At 43.2% G+C, this 21,487-nt stretch overlaps 1 protein-coding gene across 1 annotated transcript in view; it reads right to left on the reverse strand.

Annotated features, from left to right (window-relative positions):
* MYO16 (myosin XVI) overlaps positions 1 to 21,487 on the reverse strand; it is a 435,943-nt gene that overhangs the window by 338,943 nt on the left and 75,513 nt on the right. The window contains exons 4-5 of the mRNA XM_064585765.1: positions 16,045 to 16,153; positions 8,851 to 8,975 (exon numbers count right to left, since the gene is read on the reverse strand). Coding sequence (XP_064441835.1) covers positions 8,851 to 8,975; positions 16,045 to 16,153 — 234 coding nt within the window. The remainder of the gene's footprint in view (positions 1 to 8,850; positions 8,976 to 16,044; positions 16,154 to 21,487) is intronic.

A 21,487-nucleotide genomic window follows, 5' to 3' on the forward strand; every position in this document is an offset into this window, starting at 1 on the left:
AAGCCTTAGGAGCTACGATGATGGGATCGGCGTTTGGAGAACGATTCAGACTTTTCAGATGGGGTAATTCCCGCTTCCAATGCAGCAGCCTTGATTTGTAAGTAAACTGTCATCATGCACAATTTAAATTAGGTTATTAAGTAACTATGTGATTGATTTCATGAGCATAATAACAAGAAACTATAACGAAGGCAAAAGAAAAAATATAAAAGTAGTGAACCAATGATTTCTTCTTGGTTTTGGAGCATGGAATTTTGTAGCTTCTTTTTATCACAAAGATAAAAGTACAGTAAAGTCAAAGGACTTATTAAATACACATACAGATATATTAATAAAATCTAGCAAAAACATTTACTTTTCTACCTCTGGACTTAATTTTGCTCTTTAACGTACAGCATGTATTTATATGCTTATTTCTCGTACTTAATTGCACCAAAAGAACAAATACATTTATCCAATTTAAGGCATAAACATTAAGAGATTAAGTTTCACATCAATCTTCCTGTACTTTGTTATATATAAAATTTACCTCATTAATATTCTAGCAAACAGTCCCAAGAATAAAATATCCACCCCAAGTATTTTAGAGAAATATAATATTATACGCTTGATCTCCTGGAAAACCAATCTTTCAACTGCTCCTAAATTTATTCTACATTACTTGAATAATCAGGTGATTCGAAGGTTACTGTGAACAGTGAGCACTAATATCTGGATCTGAGAAGGTTTTCACTGACCATTTGTTGGTTAGCACCTGATCCTAACGAAGTCAAGTTCACTTGCATTAAGGATGAACTCCTTAATGAGCAGATTTGCTTTCCACGGGGCAAAAATCGGGTTCTCCCATTTCAAACTCAGCCCAGTTCCTGCCCTGCCAGCTCAGGCACTGCTCTCAAGGAAAAGACTAAAAGGAAAGTCTTGGCTCACTTGGTAGAAAAGCTATCCAAAGCATGAGTTCCCAGTGACATCTCTGGAGGCAGACAAATTTAATCCCAGGCAATCTCAAAACGAAGGCAAAAACCCCTGGCTTTGAGTATTTCCACTTCCTTACAAGAGATAACAGAATTTTAAAAATTCATCGTAGTAAGATATTAAGAGCTCAGAGGCTCTACCTTGATGGTACTGGCAATCAACTTCGGAATCCATGAGCAAGCCTCCAGGCCCCCCAGGGGACCGTTCTCATCACTAAGTTAGGGCTTAGAAGATGTCTATTCTCTGAAATGGAAGTTATACCCCTCCTTTGTCCTGACAATTGCTGGAAGATGTCAGGTGCCAAAATGTGAAAGGGTTTATCCCCACGGTGTCTTAGAACACTCCTTTCCTGCTATTTTATGGGGTCTTAGGAGAAACACGAAGGCAGCTGCTCTTTCTGTAAACGATTAGCAGCAGCTTCTTGGAAGGACGACTGCAAAAGGACAGTCCTGGAAAATTATGGCAGGTTGGAAAGCACCTATCCAGTTACAACGCGGGACAAGGTTTCATAGCCGCTTCGCAAACGCTGCCCATAAAAGTTATCAGTTATGCCCTTTTACGAAGATGGTGCCGAAGGCTAAGAAGGAAGCCCCTGCCCCTCCCAAAGCCGAAGCCGAAGCAAAGGCTTTGAAGGACAAGAACGCGGTGCTGAAAGGCGTCCACAGTCACAAAAAAACAGAAGATCCGCACCTCACCTACATTCGGATGACCCAAGACACTGCATCTGCGGAGGCAGCCCAAATATCCTCGAAAGAGCGCCCCCCGGACAAACAAGCTTGATCACTATGCCATCATCAAGTTCCCCCTGACTACTGAGTCAGCCATGAAGAAAAGAGAAGACAACAACACACTTGTGTTCATTGTGGATGTCAAGGCCAATAAGCACCAGATCGAACAGGCTGTGAAGAAGCTCTAGGACATTGACGTGGCCAAGGTCAACACCTTGATCAGGCCTGATGCAGAGAAGAGGCACATGTTCGACTGGCTCCTGACTATGATGCTTTGGATGTTGCCAACAAAATCGGAATCATCTAAACTGAGTCCAGCTGGCTAAATCTAAATATAAATTTTTTCACCCAAAAAAAAAAAAGTTATCAGTTATTCCTTCTAGTCTGTACAGCCTGTGATGCAATAATCATTGCCTTAATGTTGCAGAGGCAAAAGCTGGGGATGAGTTAATTTAGGCAACAGCCCAGGGGAGCCTGGTCCCTGTGGGCTGAAGTCACGTTCTTCTGCATTCTCCAGCACCGACTCTCTGAAACAGCAAACGGGAGTGGACACCCGAGTCGGCCAGGCCACCAGGGTAACAACCACAATTTGTTAGCACTCCTAACGATCCTTGTGTTCGTCCCATAATTCATTGATTTAAAAATGGAATTTTTCTTCTTCTTATAAACCACCCCTTCCCCAATATCCTTATCTTGTATTAAAACATTGGTCTCTGGAAGATGCGCACCATTTACACACTTGTTTCAGCCTTCCCCTGGCCCAACACCCATTGAGGTGCAGCCTCGTGTGTTAAGCACGGCGTGTAGCCTCCTCGTACTGATCAAAACCATCACCAGGTCCTACATCTTTCAGATATGAAGACCCCTAAGAGTCTCGGACCCCAGTTATAAGTCTGCGGTAGTGCAATCGTCTCTGAACAGCCTCTTCCTCACACAGGTGGTATGCGAGGCTGGGCTCAAGACAGAGAGAATGACAACCCAACAAAAGTCACATCCATGGAATGATGGAGCTCAGCCTGAGGACTGTCCCACCTCTTCACCACGGTGTTCTTCTTCGAACCGGCTGTTCTTCAGGAGAGCATGGTGCACAATCCTGTGGAGCGTTACCATCCACCTGACCAATTCCTCATTATTGGGCTTTTATGCATTTGTCATATTTTTTATTTTATAGAAGATCACTTTGTCAATAATCACTGTATTTGTTTCTCTGATTATTTCCTTCTGACACATTCCCAGAAATAGAATTGCGATTCTAAAATAATGAACATTTTTTCAATGTATTTACATACACTGAGTTCGGCAATGTTGGTGCAACTGACACCCCATCCAGTGGTGTGTGGAGGGACTCTCCCTCACAGATCCTTAGCCTTCCAGTCTTCACTATTACGTATTTCTAAAATGACTATAAATAAGTTCAACGTACTGAATTCCTAAAAATTGGTCTCTTCTAATATATTTGGAGGACAGTTGTATTTTCTTTTGTGTATTGACTCTCTCTATTATTTGTTTTTCTACCAAGAGATGGTGATCTTTTTCATTCATTTCTATGACCGCTGCATTTTTTAAAACTATTAACACTTTGGAAGACCTGTTGCAAATATTATTCCTCATTTATTATCTGCCTCTTAATTTTGCTCATTATTTAATGCACAAATGTTCGTTTTAATTTTTGTCATGGTCAATGATCTCAGTATTTCCCTTTGTGCTTTCTCCCCCTATTTGGATATTGGAAGGGCTTCCTCCACCCAGAATTAACTCCTTTCTTTTGCGTAACATGGAAACTGGGGGTTCATTGTTAAGTCACTTACTCAGTCTTCTATTTGTGAATCTCATTTTTAAAAAGAATCTGTGTGTGAATTTTAAAATATCTTCCCAATGAATGTGGTCTTATTTAAGGTTTGTGACCTGCCACTCTAAGGCTGGCAGGTCACTCTGAGGTTAATGTCAAATTTTGATGAAAATTATTTTAGGAGTAAATGAAAATCAGTCTTGAGGAATAGCTATTCAAACACCTACAGGAATTAGTCCAGATTTTGAACCAATAACTGCGAATTTTCTCCAATTATAGTTTTCTATCAGAATATTAACAGAGGATTTTTCTTGCCATAGTTTTGACTGAGTTTGAAGCTAATATGTATCACATCTCAAAGTGAGACCAAATATGGACATTTGAAAATAGGTTGTCCGAAAATTGCCTAAATTACTTTTTTTTAATGTTTTATCTCTACACCCACACCCAATGTGGGGCTTGAACTCATAACCCCAAGAACAAGAGTCTCATGCTCTATGGACTGAGCCAGCCAGGTGTCCCAGCCTAGATCACTTTTGACCACTACGTCTAGACTCAGGGCATAATAGCTCCAAATGAGAGATAAAGGGAGACTGCACACGTGGGAAATTTTTTGTGTGGCAGTGGGGCCTGGATTCCTCCCTAATTCACATCAGGAGAGCTTGTCTTCAGCGGCCACCAACAGAAGCTCTGTGTCCTCGGGGGTTTGGTGGAGACATTATTACTGGCTTTGATTCCTGACTAGAAGAAGTAAGGGGCAAGAGACAGGCTGGCTCTCTGCTTTCTTGGGCAGTGAAGGGGAGTCACAGATACACTGGCATCGCTCATGAGTTCACAGGGGCAAAGACAAACACCGGGAGGATTTTCTGGGGACAAGCCATTTTCGTTTTCAGTTCTGTTTCAGGGGGATGCCTGAGGAGGAAGCACGGTTCAGCAGAAACAGGCTGCAGTTCCCCTGGTTCCCCAGAGCAGAGGCAGGTGTGAAGGACCCTCTGGAGATTCCCAGTGATGGGGGGTAAGGAGGTGGTATCTGAAGAACCCCCACATCCTCACAAGGGAAGTGGTCAGTTTCTTGCCCAGAGAGCAGAACATCCTCTCAAGGAAAGTCAAGTCAAAGCCTTCCAGGCCCCATTGTGTCTCCTCCTGCCCATCTGTCTCCTCCCATCCTCTCTCTCCACTTCAGTGACACGGAAGAAGAGGCAGTGGAAGGAGGGGAAAGTAGACGAGCACAGCCACCCTCCCTCCCATGGACTCCCTAGTCTGATGCAACACTATGCAAGCAGCAGGTTCAAGATTTCACTGAGATCAGGGTCCTCAACACCTGAGCCCACCAGCCCCTGCAGGATCTAGGGAGAGATTCAGGGGATTTGCAAACTTGGAAATGGGAAAATGGTTAGTTTTATTTTTTTTTCTAACCCAAAATGAAATTTAGAAAATTCTTCAATGGTGAACCTAGGCCACACACCTACAATGCTATCATCGAAAGAAATATGTTCCTATCACATTGTGGTCATAGCAGATATCTCCAAATACCCCATATTCAACTCTACTCTAACATCATGGTAATGATTACATCCGTTACTCAGTGCCTTCATAAAGAAGCACATGCATTACAAATCACAAATTTAATTTTAATATTAGGATTATGATGTTTCCATATAACTGGGTTTCTTCGTAATTCTAGGCACCATTTTTATGACATTAAAAACACAATTCTGACAAGGAATCCATGGCTACACCCAAGATTTAGAGGGTAATATGGCATAAAAAAGATCAGTGCACCCTGACTTCATGCAAGCTGAGGCTTTTCATGGTTATATAGGACCAGACATTCTAATCTCTTACTGAGACTATGCGTTGTGATATAAAGTAACCATAAAAGCTCTATTCCCTAAAAATGGCCAGAAAGCTGATGACATTGGCTAAGTCTTCATTCAGAAGTAAGGGATGAACCAGACGTACCGAAATAACAAAAGGAGACAAAAATAAAATTGCTTGATGTTTACATCTCATGAATAATTCTTTTCCAACAAACCAAGTAAATGAGTCCCAAGGCCAGATGTTAATATATCAGATTCTGTGACAAAAGAGTAAAGAGCCAGCATCTTCATAATGGATCTGAAAGTCATTACAGTCATATTTTCAAAGAGCATCTATGAGCTCGAACTCAGGAATGCATTTCCATATGCTCTGTAACAGCTTTTTTTTTTTTTTTTTTTTTTGGAATTGTATCCTTTTTTGAGGCTTTGTTTTCTTCTAAGAAGAATATCTGTGTAAACCAAGAGGTCTTTTTCAAAGAGCTACATTATGTTTCGTTATTTTACTGCATATTCTAACAGAGGAGAAAAAGGCAACATACTAGAAGTGTAGCGGCATTGAGCCTTTTGTTGACAGCTTTATCTTTTTTGCACAATTCAACAGCGTGGGAAATGATGCTTAATTTTAAACCACAACTGGCATCCCAACTCAGGATACAGAAATCTGTGGAAGAGTGTCTTCCACTGTCCCCACCTACAATAGACCAGAATGCGCACAATTTGGAGGCCAGCTCAGGGTGGTGGCAGTCATTAACATGATAGACTAACCAATTCAGATGTAAGAATCCACCGAAACTGCCACTTGCTAAATGCTGAGAGCCATCTTCGAGGAACAACTTCCTAGCCTCCCAATCACTGTTACTTCCCTCATAAAAAGCTCAGAGATGATCATTTAGTTATTACACAATTATTTGCAACGTTTATGCTCAATGCTCAATAGAAACAAGTCACAAAGAATGTCAAACACTGAAGATGGTTGAACACGATAGCAATTTATGGCTCTGTATTGATTCTTTCCACAGCTTCGCTAATGAAGTAGGTGGGTCCTTCTGTTCAGCGGTATTTGAAACACTCATCCTATTTTTTTATTTAGCAGGCATCTTTTTTAAAAGAAATATAAAGCTCTAATGTCTTCTGCCAAACAGAGAAGCAAAGGTCTATTGGGTTTCTAGGCTGGACATTGGTGCGTTCCATGTGTTCAAAGAACCGTTACCCACTCCAGTCCGGATTTCGAGCCTCCCACTCCACTGAAACCGTCCTCGCTGAGAAGACCAACGACCTCCACGTTACTAAGTCCAACAGCCAACTCACAATCTCCAGGCACTTGATCTCCCAGTGGTATCTGATAGTCCTCTGCTTCCTCCCCCCACTCCTCCTCCTCATCATACTTTCTTTCCTCGGCTCCTGCGACATCTCATTCTTTTGGTTTTCCTCCTACCTTGGGAGTTCCTCCCTCCAGTCTCATTTCTGGATCTTTCTCTTCTTCCTAAGTTCCATGGCTCGGTCCCAAATTCTCTTCCCTTCTGTATCAAATCTGTGATTTCATCCAAGGTCAAGGCTTTCAATGTCAGGTACATGCTAGTGTTCCCAAAAGTGAGTCTGCAGCCCAGACAGCTCCTGACTTCCAGACTCCAGTATCCAACCACAAAGTCAACATCTCCACGAAGGTGGCTCAGAGGCAGGTGTAGCTCTATGTTTCCCACACTGTCCCTGCTCTAAGCTCATTTTGTCCTCTGCCTTCTCTGTCCCATTTGATGTCAACTCCATCACTCCAGTTGTTCAAGCTACAAGTCCTTGGAGTCATTCTGCAGTCATCCTTTCTCTCCCATCACTTGGCCATCAGGAAGTTCCAGTGGATCTTCTTTCCATGCAGACGGAAATTAGCCACTTCCTACCCCCTCAGCTTCCTGCGGCTTTGTCTGAGCCACACCACCAACCTCTGAGTTACCGGAAAAGCCTCTTACCTAAACTCTCAGCATCAGCCCTGCCCTTTGACAGTCCATCCTTAACACAGCAATCAGAGCGAGTGATGCTTTTAGAACTGAAGTAGGACCATGTCTCTCTCTTTAGAGCCCTCCAACGTGTTCCTGTCACACTCTGAGTAACTACATCCTCACACGGGTACACAGACCCTGTAGGATCTGGGCCAGCTACCTCCCTCCTTTCCTTTACTCTGTTTAGACTCACAGGCCCCTGTGCTGTTTCTAAATCACAACACACCCACCCCTGCCACAGGGCCTTTGCACCCACCACTGTTCAGCCTGAAATGCTCCTATGCACACCTGTGGTGTGTGCAGACCTCTCTCAGATTACTCAAAATTCCTTGTCAGTGAGACCTTACCTGTGCGCCTCCAAAATGTTAACAACACGCTCAGCACCTCCCTGTCTTGTTTTATTATTTTCTCCTTTGCATTTATCATTATTAATATGCTATATATTTAGCTCATTTATATTGTATATTATGTACCTTCCCCAATGAAATGTGAGCCCACAAAAAAAAGGATTTTTGTGGCTTTGTTCATTATTATTTTGTTCGCAGGAGGTGGTTAATTAATAGCTCCTCGATAGAGTAATTAGAATATTTTTCCATTTGAATGTGTGATTTTTCGATAAATTCTAAACATACTTTGTTTTCTTTGCTTATAACTTGGCATTATGTTTTTTTGAAAGTCTTTTGAAATTTATATTGCAAAGTCCAAATCAGTATCTAGGAAGACTATTCTATCTAGAGGTCTCAAAGTGCTTGACTTGCATTTAATAAATCTAAAATTGAATCAGGTCTCACACCACTTTTATCCATTTAAACAAGTCACTTCTCTCATCACTGTATTCAACCTCACACCTTATTTTTTCCATGGTAGAAACTGACACTTCTTATGCACCCCATGCTTCAAGCATCATAGTCCCGTCTGCTAGTTTAATTTCTCTCAATTTTCTTCCCTGAGCTTCAATACATTTAGTTCCACTGCAATTAACTTTAACACCAGCATGCCCAGTTCAAGTACATTTTATGGGTCAATAGTCCAAATGTTTCTTATTTTCATGATTAGACAATACGTTTATATTAGAATTAATCCAATTTAATTGTACTGTCTTTACATCACTGCAACTGTGCCTGATAGCTATAAAAAAAGTAATGACATGATTTTGCTTGGATTTAGAAATTCATTCACCAGAGTAATCCATAATTTGTTTTTCTTAAAATTAAAATGAAAACATTATCCTATAAGTTCCAGTTCAGATACCACACTGACAAAGTAATGCATAAAAATTATTCCCAATTTTTAAACATACATGGAAGGAAGTCCTGAAGAAAATATATCATCCCCTAACTCCTGGTTTTCCCTGAGAGGTGACATATGTGATTTCTATTTTCCTTTTGCATACTTAGGTGTTTTCAAGATTTTTACAAAAAATAGGTAGTACTTCTACGATCAGAAAAAAAAGACATTTTTATAAGTTAATTGTACCCAATTCTATGCAGTAGAAATCAACTGAAATTCTCTATTTAAGCAATCTTTTGGAGTCAGTTACATAAACTTACCAGAGTTACCCCTTCATCATTTTTCTCATCGACATTTCCACCACCTGATAAGAAGTGTTTGACATCCGTCAGCATGCTCAATGGTCTCTGAAGCTTCATCTGGCGCAGCGAGGTCAGATCCACTCCTAGGAGGAAAACAGCCTTTCAATCAGAGGGCAGAGATGCTTCTCAGCCACTTGGGGGTCAACCCTTAGCTTTATCTTACTGTTCTTTCAACAGGTTCCTCTTTGAGGCCCCTCTTCCACTTTGAATTCTCACTCAAAGTCTGTATAATTGTTTTTCTCGGCATGCATTCTATTTTCAGCTAGAATGCAGTCTTGAATAATTTTCCTCTTATTACATCCCAAAGATGTGATATGATGCCTTATCCATGACAGGCTCTCATTGCATCTCTGGTTTAGTATATAAATCATCAAGGGACACTGCCCAAAGTATTTTAAACGGTTTGAATTGAACTGAAGTGAGTTAGAAAATATAGTTTTTGTTCTCTATCATTTCCTGGCCAAAAGAGTTGCTTCCAAAAGCAATGTGGTATCCTGGAACAGAAAACTGCCTATGGTGGGAAAACTGGAAAAATCTGAATAAATCTATAGTTTGGTGAATAGTATTGTACCCACGCTAACTCCATAGTTTGGATCAACACAGTGAGGCCGTGTAGATTGGTGATGTGGGGAAACTGGGTGAAGGGTGTACGGAATCTCCCGGTGATATTTTCACAACGTTCCCATCTATCTCAAGAGCTTTCTTTCTTTTTTTTTTTTTTTAATTTTTTTTTTTTAAAGATTTTATTTATTTGACAGAGAGAGACACAGTGAGAGAGGGAACACAAGCAGGGGGAAAGGGAGAGGGAGAAGCAGGCTTCCCACCCAGCAGGGAGCCCGATGTGGGGCTCGATCCCAGGACCCCGGGATCACGACCTGAGCCGAAGGCAGACGCTTAACGACTGAGCCACCCAGGTGCCCCTATCTCAAGAGCTTTCAAAACACATTTAAAGAGATTCTCCAATCAAGCATTTCATGACTGTTTGTGTTAATAAAGAGGAATCAACTAAAGCGGAGTGAAGAACTGGCTGTCCAACTTGACTGAGGGGGGTGGATGTGGCCACGGAGAAGTCAGGTCTGCTCACTGCCCGTCCATACATCAGCACAGCCTTCATTTTAACCTGAGCTTTCACGATCGTGAATCTCCACGGTAGCTCGTACCTTCACATTTATGCATTCTGTTCCCAGCATTGGTTCCTGGACAGAACAGGTGTTTACTAAGGAGAAATAATCCACCTTATTGTCAGGGAAAGTAATCATGATGACGATGATGACGATGATGATGATGATGATGGTAACCATTAACATCTGCCTCTCAGCCAGTGGCTGCTATGAACCAGCACTCTCTCCCTCTCCCATCTGACTGAGTCCTTGCGGCAAATGTGGAGGTGGGCGGGATGCAGGGGACCAGAGCACCAAGGCCACCGGGAGCAGTCCCCCTGGTCATGCCAGTCTGTGGTTGACCTCCCCTGGGGCAACTCTGGGAAAGGAACTTAACCTGTCGGATCTTCCACATCTGCACTCACTCCGACAATAATACACATCCCAAAGGAGTAAAGAAGCCACAGACACTATTTATAGGATCTGTCCATGGGGCAGAGAGCATCCAGCCTGTTGCTCACCTGCCATCATTTTCCCCTCAGAGCCCAGCACCTCCGCCTCGTGGCACAACTCTCTCCCGGAGCCTGGCTGAACAGCAGAGCATGACCTCAGGGGTCAGGCTGCCTGGGTTTTAGTGCTGGGTCTTATACCTACTTCTAGTGCCAATGGGAGAAGGTAACTTATCCTCGGCCTCGCTTTCTCCAGCGCAAAATGGGGCTGATAATTTTTGTTTCACTAGTTGTTATGAGGATGAGTTACAAACAACACAGAAAGCACCCCGCCCCGTGTTTGGCTTGTGGTCGGCACTCAATAGACAGGAGCTCTCATCCGTACTCAGCTTCCCCACTGCAGGGCTTACGTGCCATTCGTTATGCCTCTTGTCGCGTTGGTGGTATAGTGGTGAGCATAGCTGCCTTCCATTATGCCTCTTGTCATAAAGAGGCAGGCAAGAAGCCAACAAAATAAAGCCGGATGCACTATTTGAATAATGTGGGCTGTTACAAAATACTCTGTCCAAAGTAAACCCACGTTAGTAGGGACATGAAGGGGCACCAATGACCAGCTTTGGAATCTCCACACGCCACGTTGGAAGAACGAACAGATTTCCCCTAAGAGCTGCTTTGAGGTTTGTTAAGAACCAACTAAAACTATCACTCTCTTCTTATTTTTAGGATGATGGAATTGAACATGTGAGTTAATTTTGGAAAATATTATTTCTCAAATGTCAGTGTTCAATTTTGCACAGTTGGAAGCAGCAGAAGAATCTGATGGTTACATTATTCTAACTTTTATAATGTGGCAGTGTTTATGGGAGTGGTGTGTATCTTTTAGAGAATTAGTTAAACACATGGTTAAAACTGAATAATAGAAGAACAGGGCTCAAAGATAAAAGACAAATTAAAAACATACTAGAGATCACTCATTTCAGCTCACTTACGATGTGTCATGAGAAAGCAATCTATTTTAGCCATTGTTGTGAAGGAATCAGAGGGGAATATTATGACCTTGTATCTTACTATTTTAAAACTTAATTTTGAACCAAATATGATACCAAGTAAAATGTGATTTCAGATTTTCATTATATGTTCAGGAAAAAAGCATAAGTCTATTTTCAGCAAGACAACAGAACAGAAATCCCTTCTTTTCTTGGTCAAGCAAACTTCTTAAGCTGCTCCAGGAGAAAAACAGCCAAGACTTATTATGGGCATAATAAGTCTATTTTGTAATGGGCAATTGGCCAAGCCTGTCTTTTTTTTTTTTTTTTTTCGAAGAAATTAAGTTTTATTTTCATCCTGTTTTCTGAAAACCATTAACAGAAGTCCTGATTAGATTTATCATTTTGACAGGAATTTGGTATTTTTTTTCTTTTAGGAAATAAGAAAAACAGCATTTTCCTGAAATTCACAAGTGATTCTATGTGCTGCTAACATTATTGCCTGACTACATCTGAACCATCAGGAGGTGCATGTGCAGACCTGAAATCGCAGTAACACCTCAAGTCAGTCCAAACCCTATAGTAACTCATCTCCCTAACTGTCCCTCTCACGATAACAATGTTTTTGTAACAATTCCATGTTTCCTCTTCTGCATTACCCCTTCTTCCCTGGGGGGATTCGGGGGGGCTCGGTGGGGGGGGACTCGGGGAGGGGACTCGGCGCTTCTAGCGCAGATAATACCGTACCACTGAGCCCACACGACCAGCCCCTTGATGGAGGCACAGCACTCTCTCAGCTCCTAGAAGTCCCAACTCTACGTTTTGTCTCCATCAGAAGCTTCCTAAGCTTGCTAAATCCAACAAGGCTGCTCTGGGCAGGCAACAAAAGGAAGCTGGTTCTAGCAAAGAAAAATAAACACGTTCAAGCCAAAAGGGTGTTTGAGCCCTGCCCCCGATCCCTTCCCCTCGATCCTGACCAGAGGCATCATGTGGGACTGTCCCAGGCACCCTGGGACACACCACCACCCTAACAGTGGGTGATTCCCAAGACTGTGGTACGGGGACAACATTCTGAATGAACTTTATTAGGCAGACGAAATACACGAGGGCACTGTGCACTGATGAATCTGGGAGTCTTGTGAAGATTCGGGGGGCTAAGCCAGTTTCCGAGGTTGTTCCAAAAATAGACAACCCAGGGTTTTAACTAAGGCAGCAACCACACAATCAGTGAGGGATGGGGATGTAGCAGAGGGAGGTCAGGGAAGCAGAATCTATGAAATTTGGTGACAATTCAATGTGAGAGACTTAGAAAAAAGAAGTGACATTCAGATGGTCGGATTCCTGGCTAAAGGGTACAACAGACTATGGATAGGGTACACAAGGAGAACGGTAATTTCCATACTGGACATGTTATCTCAAATTGTCTGATACTTTAACTTTATTAAAAATTGCACACTGCAGAGCAGAAGGTCTTCAGAGATAGCTAAGCTGCAGGAGTATTCCTGGGGGCAGCAGGTGGTCACCACACAAGGAATGGAGTGAGATAAGCCCAAAATAGCACGCGGCGGGCTGGAAGAAGATACGCAAAGACAAAAGCTCTGGCAATCATCCATATTTTGGCGCCTGCACGTGCAAGTCTCCAAAGGAGACTAAGTGAAAGCTCAAGGAGAATGCAGAAGAGTACAAACAATCATTGCAGGTGAACGAGGGTGCACAGAACAGTGGGATGGGGGTCACAGGGAGACGAGTGAGCACAGAAGGGTGATCCGCCCACAGAGAGCCAAGGAGACAATGGCCATCCCTGCAGGGACATTTCCAGCAGCAGAAGAAGCTGAACTTCAGTGGGCTCGGTAGAGGAGACCAGGAGCTCAGGAGAACAAATGGGATCGACTTCTTCTAAAAGGATGGATGTCCATGGAAGGAAGAGAGGGAGCTGGGTGATGAAACACAGGGAGCAGAGTGGAAAGCAGATGTTCTTCCCCGAGCCGTGCATCCGTCCCAGACCACCCTGTGCTCCCCCTGCGGCGCTTTCCTCCCTTGCGGGATCATTTTATAACCCATTGCTTTCTGCGAAAGCCAGTGGGTTCGCCTCGTGCAGGAGAGCCAAGATGCATCACGCGCTCAATCGGCGCTCCGGGTTGTCTCATTTTCCAGCCCGGGGAGCTCAGGCGGTGAGCCGAGGTTAACTGCTGTGCCCGGATGGACAGTGTGTTGGAGGCGACAGTACAATTAGGACCGTGACCAGTGATTTTCCACGTAATCAGCTTGCTCACGACTTCGCCTGCCTCCTGCCACATGCATCCTGATGGGACGGTGTGATAAGTACTCGGTGCGGAAACTGTAGGAAGCGCACGGAAAATTCAAGGACTTGCAACCCCCCAGCTATTAAGAATGCAGTGCGGAAACACCGAGAGCCAAATAGTAATGACGATCTTGTCGTGGGATATTAGAAATTTCTGAGGCTATCAGCCCACGCTGTCATAGCGGATAACTCTAAAAGCACACCGACGAGGGGGCAGAGAATAAATCGAATGAGACAGTATTCCCGGCAAGCGTGGCAGCTCATACAGACATGGAGGAGGGACCCCGGCAGGAACGGGGAGCAGACTGAATGACCCGAGGGGGGGCAGAGGGGTGGGAGGCAGGAACACATGGAAAACAGCATTAAAAACTGAGGAGATACTAAATTGAGTTTGTTCCAGCAAACATGCATGTTACAAACTGATTGTGACAGCCAGCGTCGTGACAGATTTTCTCCTAACCATTCAGAGTCAATGCCTCCCCCTTTTTCTTCTCCCTTAACCACGTTTAAAATCAACCTCATGGGGCGCCCGGGTGACTCAGCTGGTTGGCATCTGGCTCTTGGTTTCAGCTGGGGTCGTGGTTTTGGGGCGGTGGGATCAAGCCCTGTGTCAGGCTCCGTGCTCAGAGGGGAGTCTGCTTGAGGACTCTCTCTCTCTCTCTCTCCCCCTCTCCCCGTCTCCCCTTGATTCCCCCACCCCTGCTCTCTCTCTCTCTACAAAAATGAAAAATAAAAAATTAAATCAATCTCCCAAAGGAATACACTTATTTTTCTTTATAGAGGGTAGATAATACTGCTTTTGCAAATACTAAAATTTCTTATCAAACAAAATCCTTGGATGAATTGGAAAGGCTTATCAGTCAGGTGAGTTCTTTTGCAAATAAAGATACTTGATTTTAATTTTCAAAGAGAAATATTTTCCACTGTGGCTACAAGAAACTCAGAAGAATTAGAGCAGAAAGGTGTTAAATAGAGCTGACTCAGCTAATACTACACAACCGAGTTCTGCGTGCAAACTCAGAAGTGGGCACCGCCAGTCCAAGTTTTGCAAAGGTCCAAACAATGAACTTTGCAGCCGTGGGATGTGCATGACGTCAGGCTTCCCTCCCCTTAGAAGTGATGAAATCTGTCCCCAAGGAGTCACTGCTGACCAGCGGATAAAAGATCTGAATGTGACCCTCACGTAAGGAGCAGGTATAAGGAGTGAGAAGAGCCGGGAGCCACACCCCTTCCCCCACGCTGCCTCTGTCACCCCAGCCGGAGACTCTGTGACCTTCGGTAGGACAGCCCAGCTCACACTGTCCCTAATGAAGATAATGGTACTCACCCCGCTTTCAGAATTAATGAGATAATTTTTTTTAAGAACTCGGTGGCTGCTAAGTACTAATTATTATTATTCTAAGCCATCCTCAGAATAAACCTTTTGATACAAGGGATCTGGAGGAGGCAAAGAGCGCAGGGAACAAAGAGGCAGATGTGAGGGCTTTTCTTAGAAGCAAGAAGGACAGAGTCAGAAGCACTGTGTGGCTCTTAAAATTTTTTTAACTTTTTCTCTGACAAAAGATCCTACTTGAAGGGACTGGAGTTTCTTTGTTGTTATTTATACCTAAACAGAAAGGAAAAAAAAGTGGCAGGCTTCTTCAGCTTAATACCATATTGGGCTCAGGATTGCAGATACCCCCCACTTTGCCAGTGCTGAACTTACTCGTGAAATTATACGTTTAGTCTGTGCAATTAAACACTCTTTGTCAGGAGATAGAGCTGGGAGCTGGGGCTCATCTCTTCAGGCTAGCACCGTGACCCAGGTGCCTGCTTCCAACACTGGTGTTTCCACGTGTCACCAACAGTGGGTGCTGGGATGCTGTGCAGGCTGCCCTTAACTTAAGCCCTCACTCACGGGCATGTCCTTCTTGCAATGACCACCCGCTCCTAAGAGAATACACTTCAGATGACCTGGCTCTCGTTAACTCAAAATTCAGTTGTGCTGGTTTACTTCCTTTGCCCTCCCAGTGGAGAATAGATTATAATTACAAACCCAGTGCCACTAATTACAGACTTCAGATGCTTGTTAAAATGTTCCTTCATTTCTGGCCTCTAGATTTCTGCTGCCCTGCAAAACGGCATTGACTGAATCAACAATGCACAGCGGTGGGAACAATGAAATGTTATTGAGAAAGACAGACTTCACGTTATGCAATCTAGGGAAAGCACATCCATCTGCAATCATGTGAGCATGCCTAAAATATAAGTATGCACTTGTAATTCTACCATGCTGTCTTTAAATCTTTGTACAGTTTCTCAAAGCATCTGCCTACCACTTTCATCCAGATAGGTCAACAGGATAGAACTGGATTCTGTCCCCTCTACGGCATAATCCAACGGGATATTTCCATTAACATCCTGGAGAAGGACATTGGCTCCAGCCTGTAAATGAAAAAGAACAAACAGAAAATGATGTATATTGTTAGCAAAGAAAGCAGATCAAAACTTTTACTTCTATGTTAGTGGAGAAACAGGTCCAGAAAAGTCTGTATTAGATACAACCCTGGAGAACCCTGTAGGAAACTGTCATTATGTTGCAAGACAAATACAATTACTTTGTGAGAAACTCCAAGAGGCTAAAAACGGACCTTTGCAAGACCTTAGCCCTGACTACTTCTCCCCACCCCTCTCGCTAAACCCCAAATATCCAGCCCATGACTGCTGAGCCAACCGCACCCGTGTGTCTTGTTTCTAACACAGCAGGAACTCCCCATGCTTTCGCAAAGTCTCCATGGAGAACTTTTCTATGAACTTTGACCCATCTTCCCCAAACTATCCTAAAAGCTTCTCAAGCACCTCTTCCACAGGAAGTCATCCGAGAGCTAGTCTCACGCTACTATGTTTTAATAAAGGCTTGGACTAATGGCTTCTGGCTGTTTGTCTTTTTTTTTTCCTCTTTCCAGAAACTATTTTCTGAAAAAAGCACAATCTGTAGATATCAATGGATGAAGAACATTACATATGGCCATGACACCTTGTTTAGCTTCAAAGCACCCTTCATCAAGCAACTCTGAGGATGCATGCCCCACCCCGCCGCCCATTCCAGCTTAAATACAATGACAGATGTACTTTCCCTTTGAAAAAAAATTGCTCACATAAATCTTTAATGAGCTCCATAATATTTATCAGGCATGGCTTGCATCTCTTCTCCAAGGGCATGGCGTGAACACGTACCCATTGACCAAGACTCCCCGTTCACCTCCCAATCACGAGTCACTGAACTCAGGTCAAGGCAAGGAAAGTCTTCCCCTATTCTCTTTACTGAATACAATTCTGTGCTGCAATGTTACTAAAGTTCATATACTCTCTGAATTCCTAAGGTTTCATGAAAAGATGTGTGACATTCATAATCTCCTACACTAAAACGGGGGATTTTGCCTTCTGTTATTCTATACCTGTATTAAACAAACAGCTTTCCTATAGCTTACCGACTCCACACAGCGTTTCCACAGGACTGATCTAAATATCCTGTGAAGACAAAACTAAAAGTAGATCCAAGTGGCAAAATCTTCTATATCTTGCTATCTGCCCTGCAGAGAACTATGCCGCTCCCCTCACCACCCAGAGTGCAGCACATTCGATTTTCTATAATCATATAAAGATACTGCTGTATTTGAACAAATTCTATAATGCAGATTTTCACTTAGCTAAGGAAACATGTAAGTTTAAGGTCCTTAAGACTTCAAAGGATCTTCTTTGTGCATTTAATTTTTTTAGGCATTCAGAGTTTGGAAGGAAATCACTTGAGGCAGTACTGTTCAGCAGACTTTGCTAATGAGTCCTCTCCTTTAGCGTCCAACCAGGAGAGTAAGATTTTGCAAACCTACTCAAGTATCAATTGTTAAAGAGAGAACTGCAGGCTGTCATTGTCCATTTCAATACTCATGAGCGGAAGTCAAGCAAGTCATTCTCTTTTTTCCCCAATGCATAAACGTCCAGGCTAGAATCTTATCTCTGCCAAACATCTGGATACAAGGCAACAGTGAATATAACTAAGAGTCATGTATTATCAATAACAACAAAAAGAAATAGGAGGACAACTCGGTGCTGAGGGGGATGGTGCACCTGGAGTGAATTTCTACTCTGTAAGAAGTAACGAGGCTCTTTTTTTTTTTTAAAGATTTTATTTATTTGAGAGAGAGAGAGAGAATGAGAGAGAGAGTATGAGAGGGGGGAGGGTCAGAGGGAGAAGCAGACTCCCTGCCGAGCAGGGAGCCCGATGTGGGGCTCGATCCTGGGACTCCAGGATTGTGACCTGAGCCGAAGGCAGTCGTTTAACCAACTGAGCCACCCAGGCGCCCCAGAAGTAATGAGGCTCTTACAAAGCAAGACTGAAGCTGACACCTACAGCTCAGTACTTTAGCTGGGCTCATTCACTGCAATTCCAACCCATTCATCACTCACCAGTCTGCGCTGCTCAATTTCCAGGTGTTCTCCCCTGTACAGAAGTTAGTCTTCCCTGGGGGTGAGAAATTTCCCTCATCAAAGATCACAACTTATCCCCCCTTAGAGTAGCCCCCACCCTCCGCCCCCGCTATGGTGCCTGGCCCATGTTAGGAACTAAAAAAGGTTTACTGGAAAAAAAAAAAAAAAAAAACAAAAAAAAAGCAAAAACTGAACTTACACTAATTATTAAAAATTAAAGCAGAGAACTGTAATTTTCATAATTTTTAACTAAATTCCCTTTTATTTTTAAGGGTGCACAAAGAAAATGACAAAATCACTGTATGCATACTTACATTTCCTGACTTTGCTCTTTCACATGTATATTTGTGAATATTCCTTTCCTTTCCTTCCTTCCTTCCCTCCTTCCTTCCTTCCTTCCTTCCTTCCTCTCTCCCTCCTTCCTTCCCTCCCTCCTTTCCTCCTTCCCTCTCTCCATCTCCCTCTCCCCCTCCTTCTCCTTCTCCCTCTCTTCTTTCTTTCATCACTGGACAGGGTGAGACCACCCCATCTGTGGGTGTCCTGGTGCTGGGCCGCCTCCACCCTGACCGTCTGGTCTTGGGAGAGGTCCCCAAACAAGCTGAACTGTATGCAGGAAGAACACTGGTCTTCAAGGATCCCCTAAGAAGCTCTACATCTGGAATTACACTTCTGAAATTGTACATCTATGAAGAAAACAAAAATGGAAAAAACCACCATTGATAAGATTCATGACTGGTTATCATTCTTAGCGTGGCTGGCTCAAGCGTTGGTGTGCAATTTTAGTTGTTAATGGATCCCACTGGAACTGAGGGGCTGAGGACTTGCAAAGTAAGACTTCTCCTCAAAATATCAGAGACCTGCCTTAAACCATCAGGATGGTCTAATTTCCAGCAGGCAGAAAGGAAACAGCCCACGGGGTTGGGAGTTAGTAACATTTATAACGTATTGTGCCAGTACTTATTTTTTTAAATACTTTGAGCCACTCAGTAACATAAAATGAATTTTCTCAAGTTTACAAAGTGAGAGCCAATAAAACATTCAATAAAAATATCCCCTTGACATTGCCCCTTTTTAATTTGAAATTTGAAAACATATATGTATTCTAAAATATTTTTTCTCTTCCAGACATGATATTCTTAAATACGTCTTTTTTAAAAATAAAATTCTTTTCACATTTCAAATTTATTCCACGGATGCTGAGTCCAAAATGGTTTTTCAGTGCTGAGTATCAAAGCCGGGGCAAAGTGCTCCTGAACTGACCACATATTAATCACAGTGTTTCCGTGGATACAGGGCTCCCCGTTTTCAGCACAGAATGTGGGCGCCAAAAGCAAACATGAACTTTAATTTCCCCATGTGTCGGTGTGTGCATTTCACGGCGCAAACCACTGTTTCATTCAAGGGCCTGAGAAGCAGGATGACGTGAGGGCTTTAGGCTAGATTTTCAAACACAGGACAAAGCGTGTCCAAGGTCGCACCTACCTTATTGTACAAGAACAACTGTCTAAGCCATCACAACATGTTTCCCAAAGCTTAAACAGTATTTTATAATAACTGAACGCTGTACTTTATAAAAACAGATGGCTTAGGAACTGGCTGTGTAAAAAGGATAGCGAGAGTGAGAATAGATGGTAGACACACATAGTTTCTCGTTTATATCCAGTGCCCGTGAGCACACTAAGCCCTGGGAGGTGCGTGTGCGTGCACACAGGTGTGTATGTGTGCAAAACATCTTCCTAGTTCTACATTCCTGCACCTGATCACCAGATGTCAAATTTCTTACACTGACAGTCGTCATTATTCGTCTTACTCAAAGAAGAAGTTCCACATTAAGAAAAACTTGCATTAGCAAGAAGAGCTCAACCAAAACGTTATCCTTGTACAATACAGACTGTGAGGCAAGTCCTTCTGTTTGGCCTCAAGACAATCAATCACATCGTGATTGGTTTTCATCAGGGAAATGAAAGTAATCAATGTTATCTACGCAAAATCCCACTCCTCAAATACTTCCTTCGGTTGAGGACTGGACAGTTTCTACAGGGAGCCCTGAGCACATTTTCTCTAAGGAAGCCACCCAAACCCCAGCCTGTCCTAACCTATGTTCCTTGGTATTGGAAACAGAACTCAAATATATCACCCCCCCACCCGCCAGATAGGAAACTTACTTACTGCCTATCAGATGACATATGAACCCATAAGTGCACCTTTCCTGTAAATAAACCTTGTATTGGTTGCTTTATGTAACCATTTAACGTCAGTGAATATACCTGCCAAGCCTTTCATTCAATAATAATTCTCTAACACATTAATACTGGAATTTTAATGAGAGGCACCTGATGGTATCTTAATAAGCAAATGCCACTTTTTATAGGCTGACATTTTCTGGTAACTCTATTATGATATAATTTCAAGTTTCATTAAAGTTGCAAGAGCAGTACAGAGAGCTCCTGAGTACCTGTTAGGGGTTGAATTGCATTCCCCCCAACCCCCGCCCCCCCCCAGCCAAGAAAAAGGAAACACTGAAGTCCTGATCCCTAGTAGCTGTGAATGTTTCCTTATTTGGAAACGGGACGGTGCAGACATAATTAGGAAAGTTAAGATGAGGAGCCCGGGGGATACACAAGCGGCGGGAAGGTGGCCACATGAAGACAGAGGTAGCCAGGCAGCCACCAACAGAGGAATACCAGGTGGCCCCAGGAACTGGATGAGATAAGCAAGGAGACTCTTCTAGAGGCTGCAGAGCCCTGTGGCCCTGCTGACACCTTGTTCAGACTCCTGGCCTCCAGAACTATGAGACAATAAATTTCTGTTGCTTTAAGCCCTTTAGTTTGTGGAACTTTATTATAGCAACCCTAAGAAACTTAATACTCTGCCCTTTACCCAAATTTGCCAATTTATACTTTGCCCCTATTTTTTGCACTCTCTCTTTATTTTTCCTGAATCTCTTCTTTTTAAAGTTTGATTTTATTTGAGAGAGAGACAGGGAGGGAGGGAGCACAAGCGTGAGCAAGAGCAGGGGGAGGGGCAGAGGGAGAGGGAGAGAGAGAATCCCAGGTAGACTCTGAGCTGAGCGTGGAGCCTGACAAGGGGCTCGATTCCACGACCTTGAGATCATGACCTGAACCAAAACCTAGAGTCAGATGCTTAACTGACTGAGCCACCCAGGCGCCTCTTCTGAATCTCTTAAAAGTGAATCACAGGAATCATGTCCCTTTACCCCTGATACTTTAGTATGTATTTCGTAAGAATAAGGGTAATTCTCATGCATAAAAGTTGTTGCATCAGAAAATT

Source organism: Mirounga angustirostris, unplaced genomic scaffold, assembly GCF_029215605.1.
Source record: "Mirounga angustirostris isolate CCGP_5_RB_7025 unplaced genomic scaffold, mMirAng1.0.hap1 SCAF_3, whole genome shotgun sequence".
Classification (NCBI taxonomy): domain Eukaryota; kingdom Metazoa; phylum Chordata; class Mammalia; order Carnivora; family Phocidae; genus Mirounga; species Mirounga angustirostris.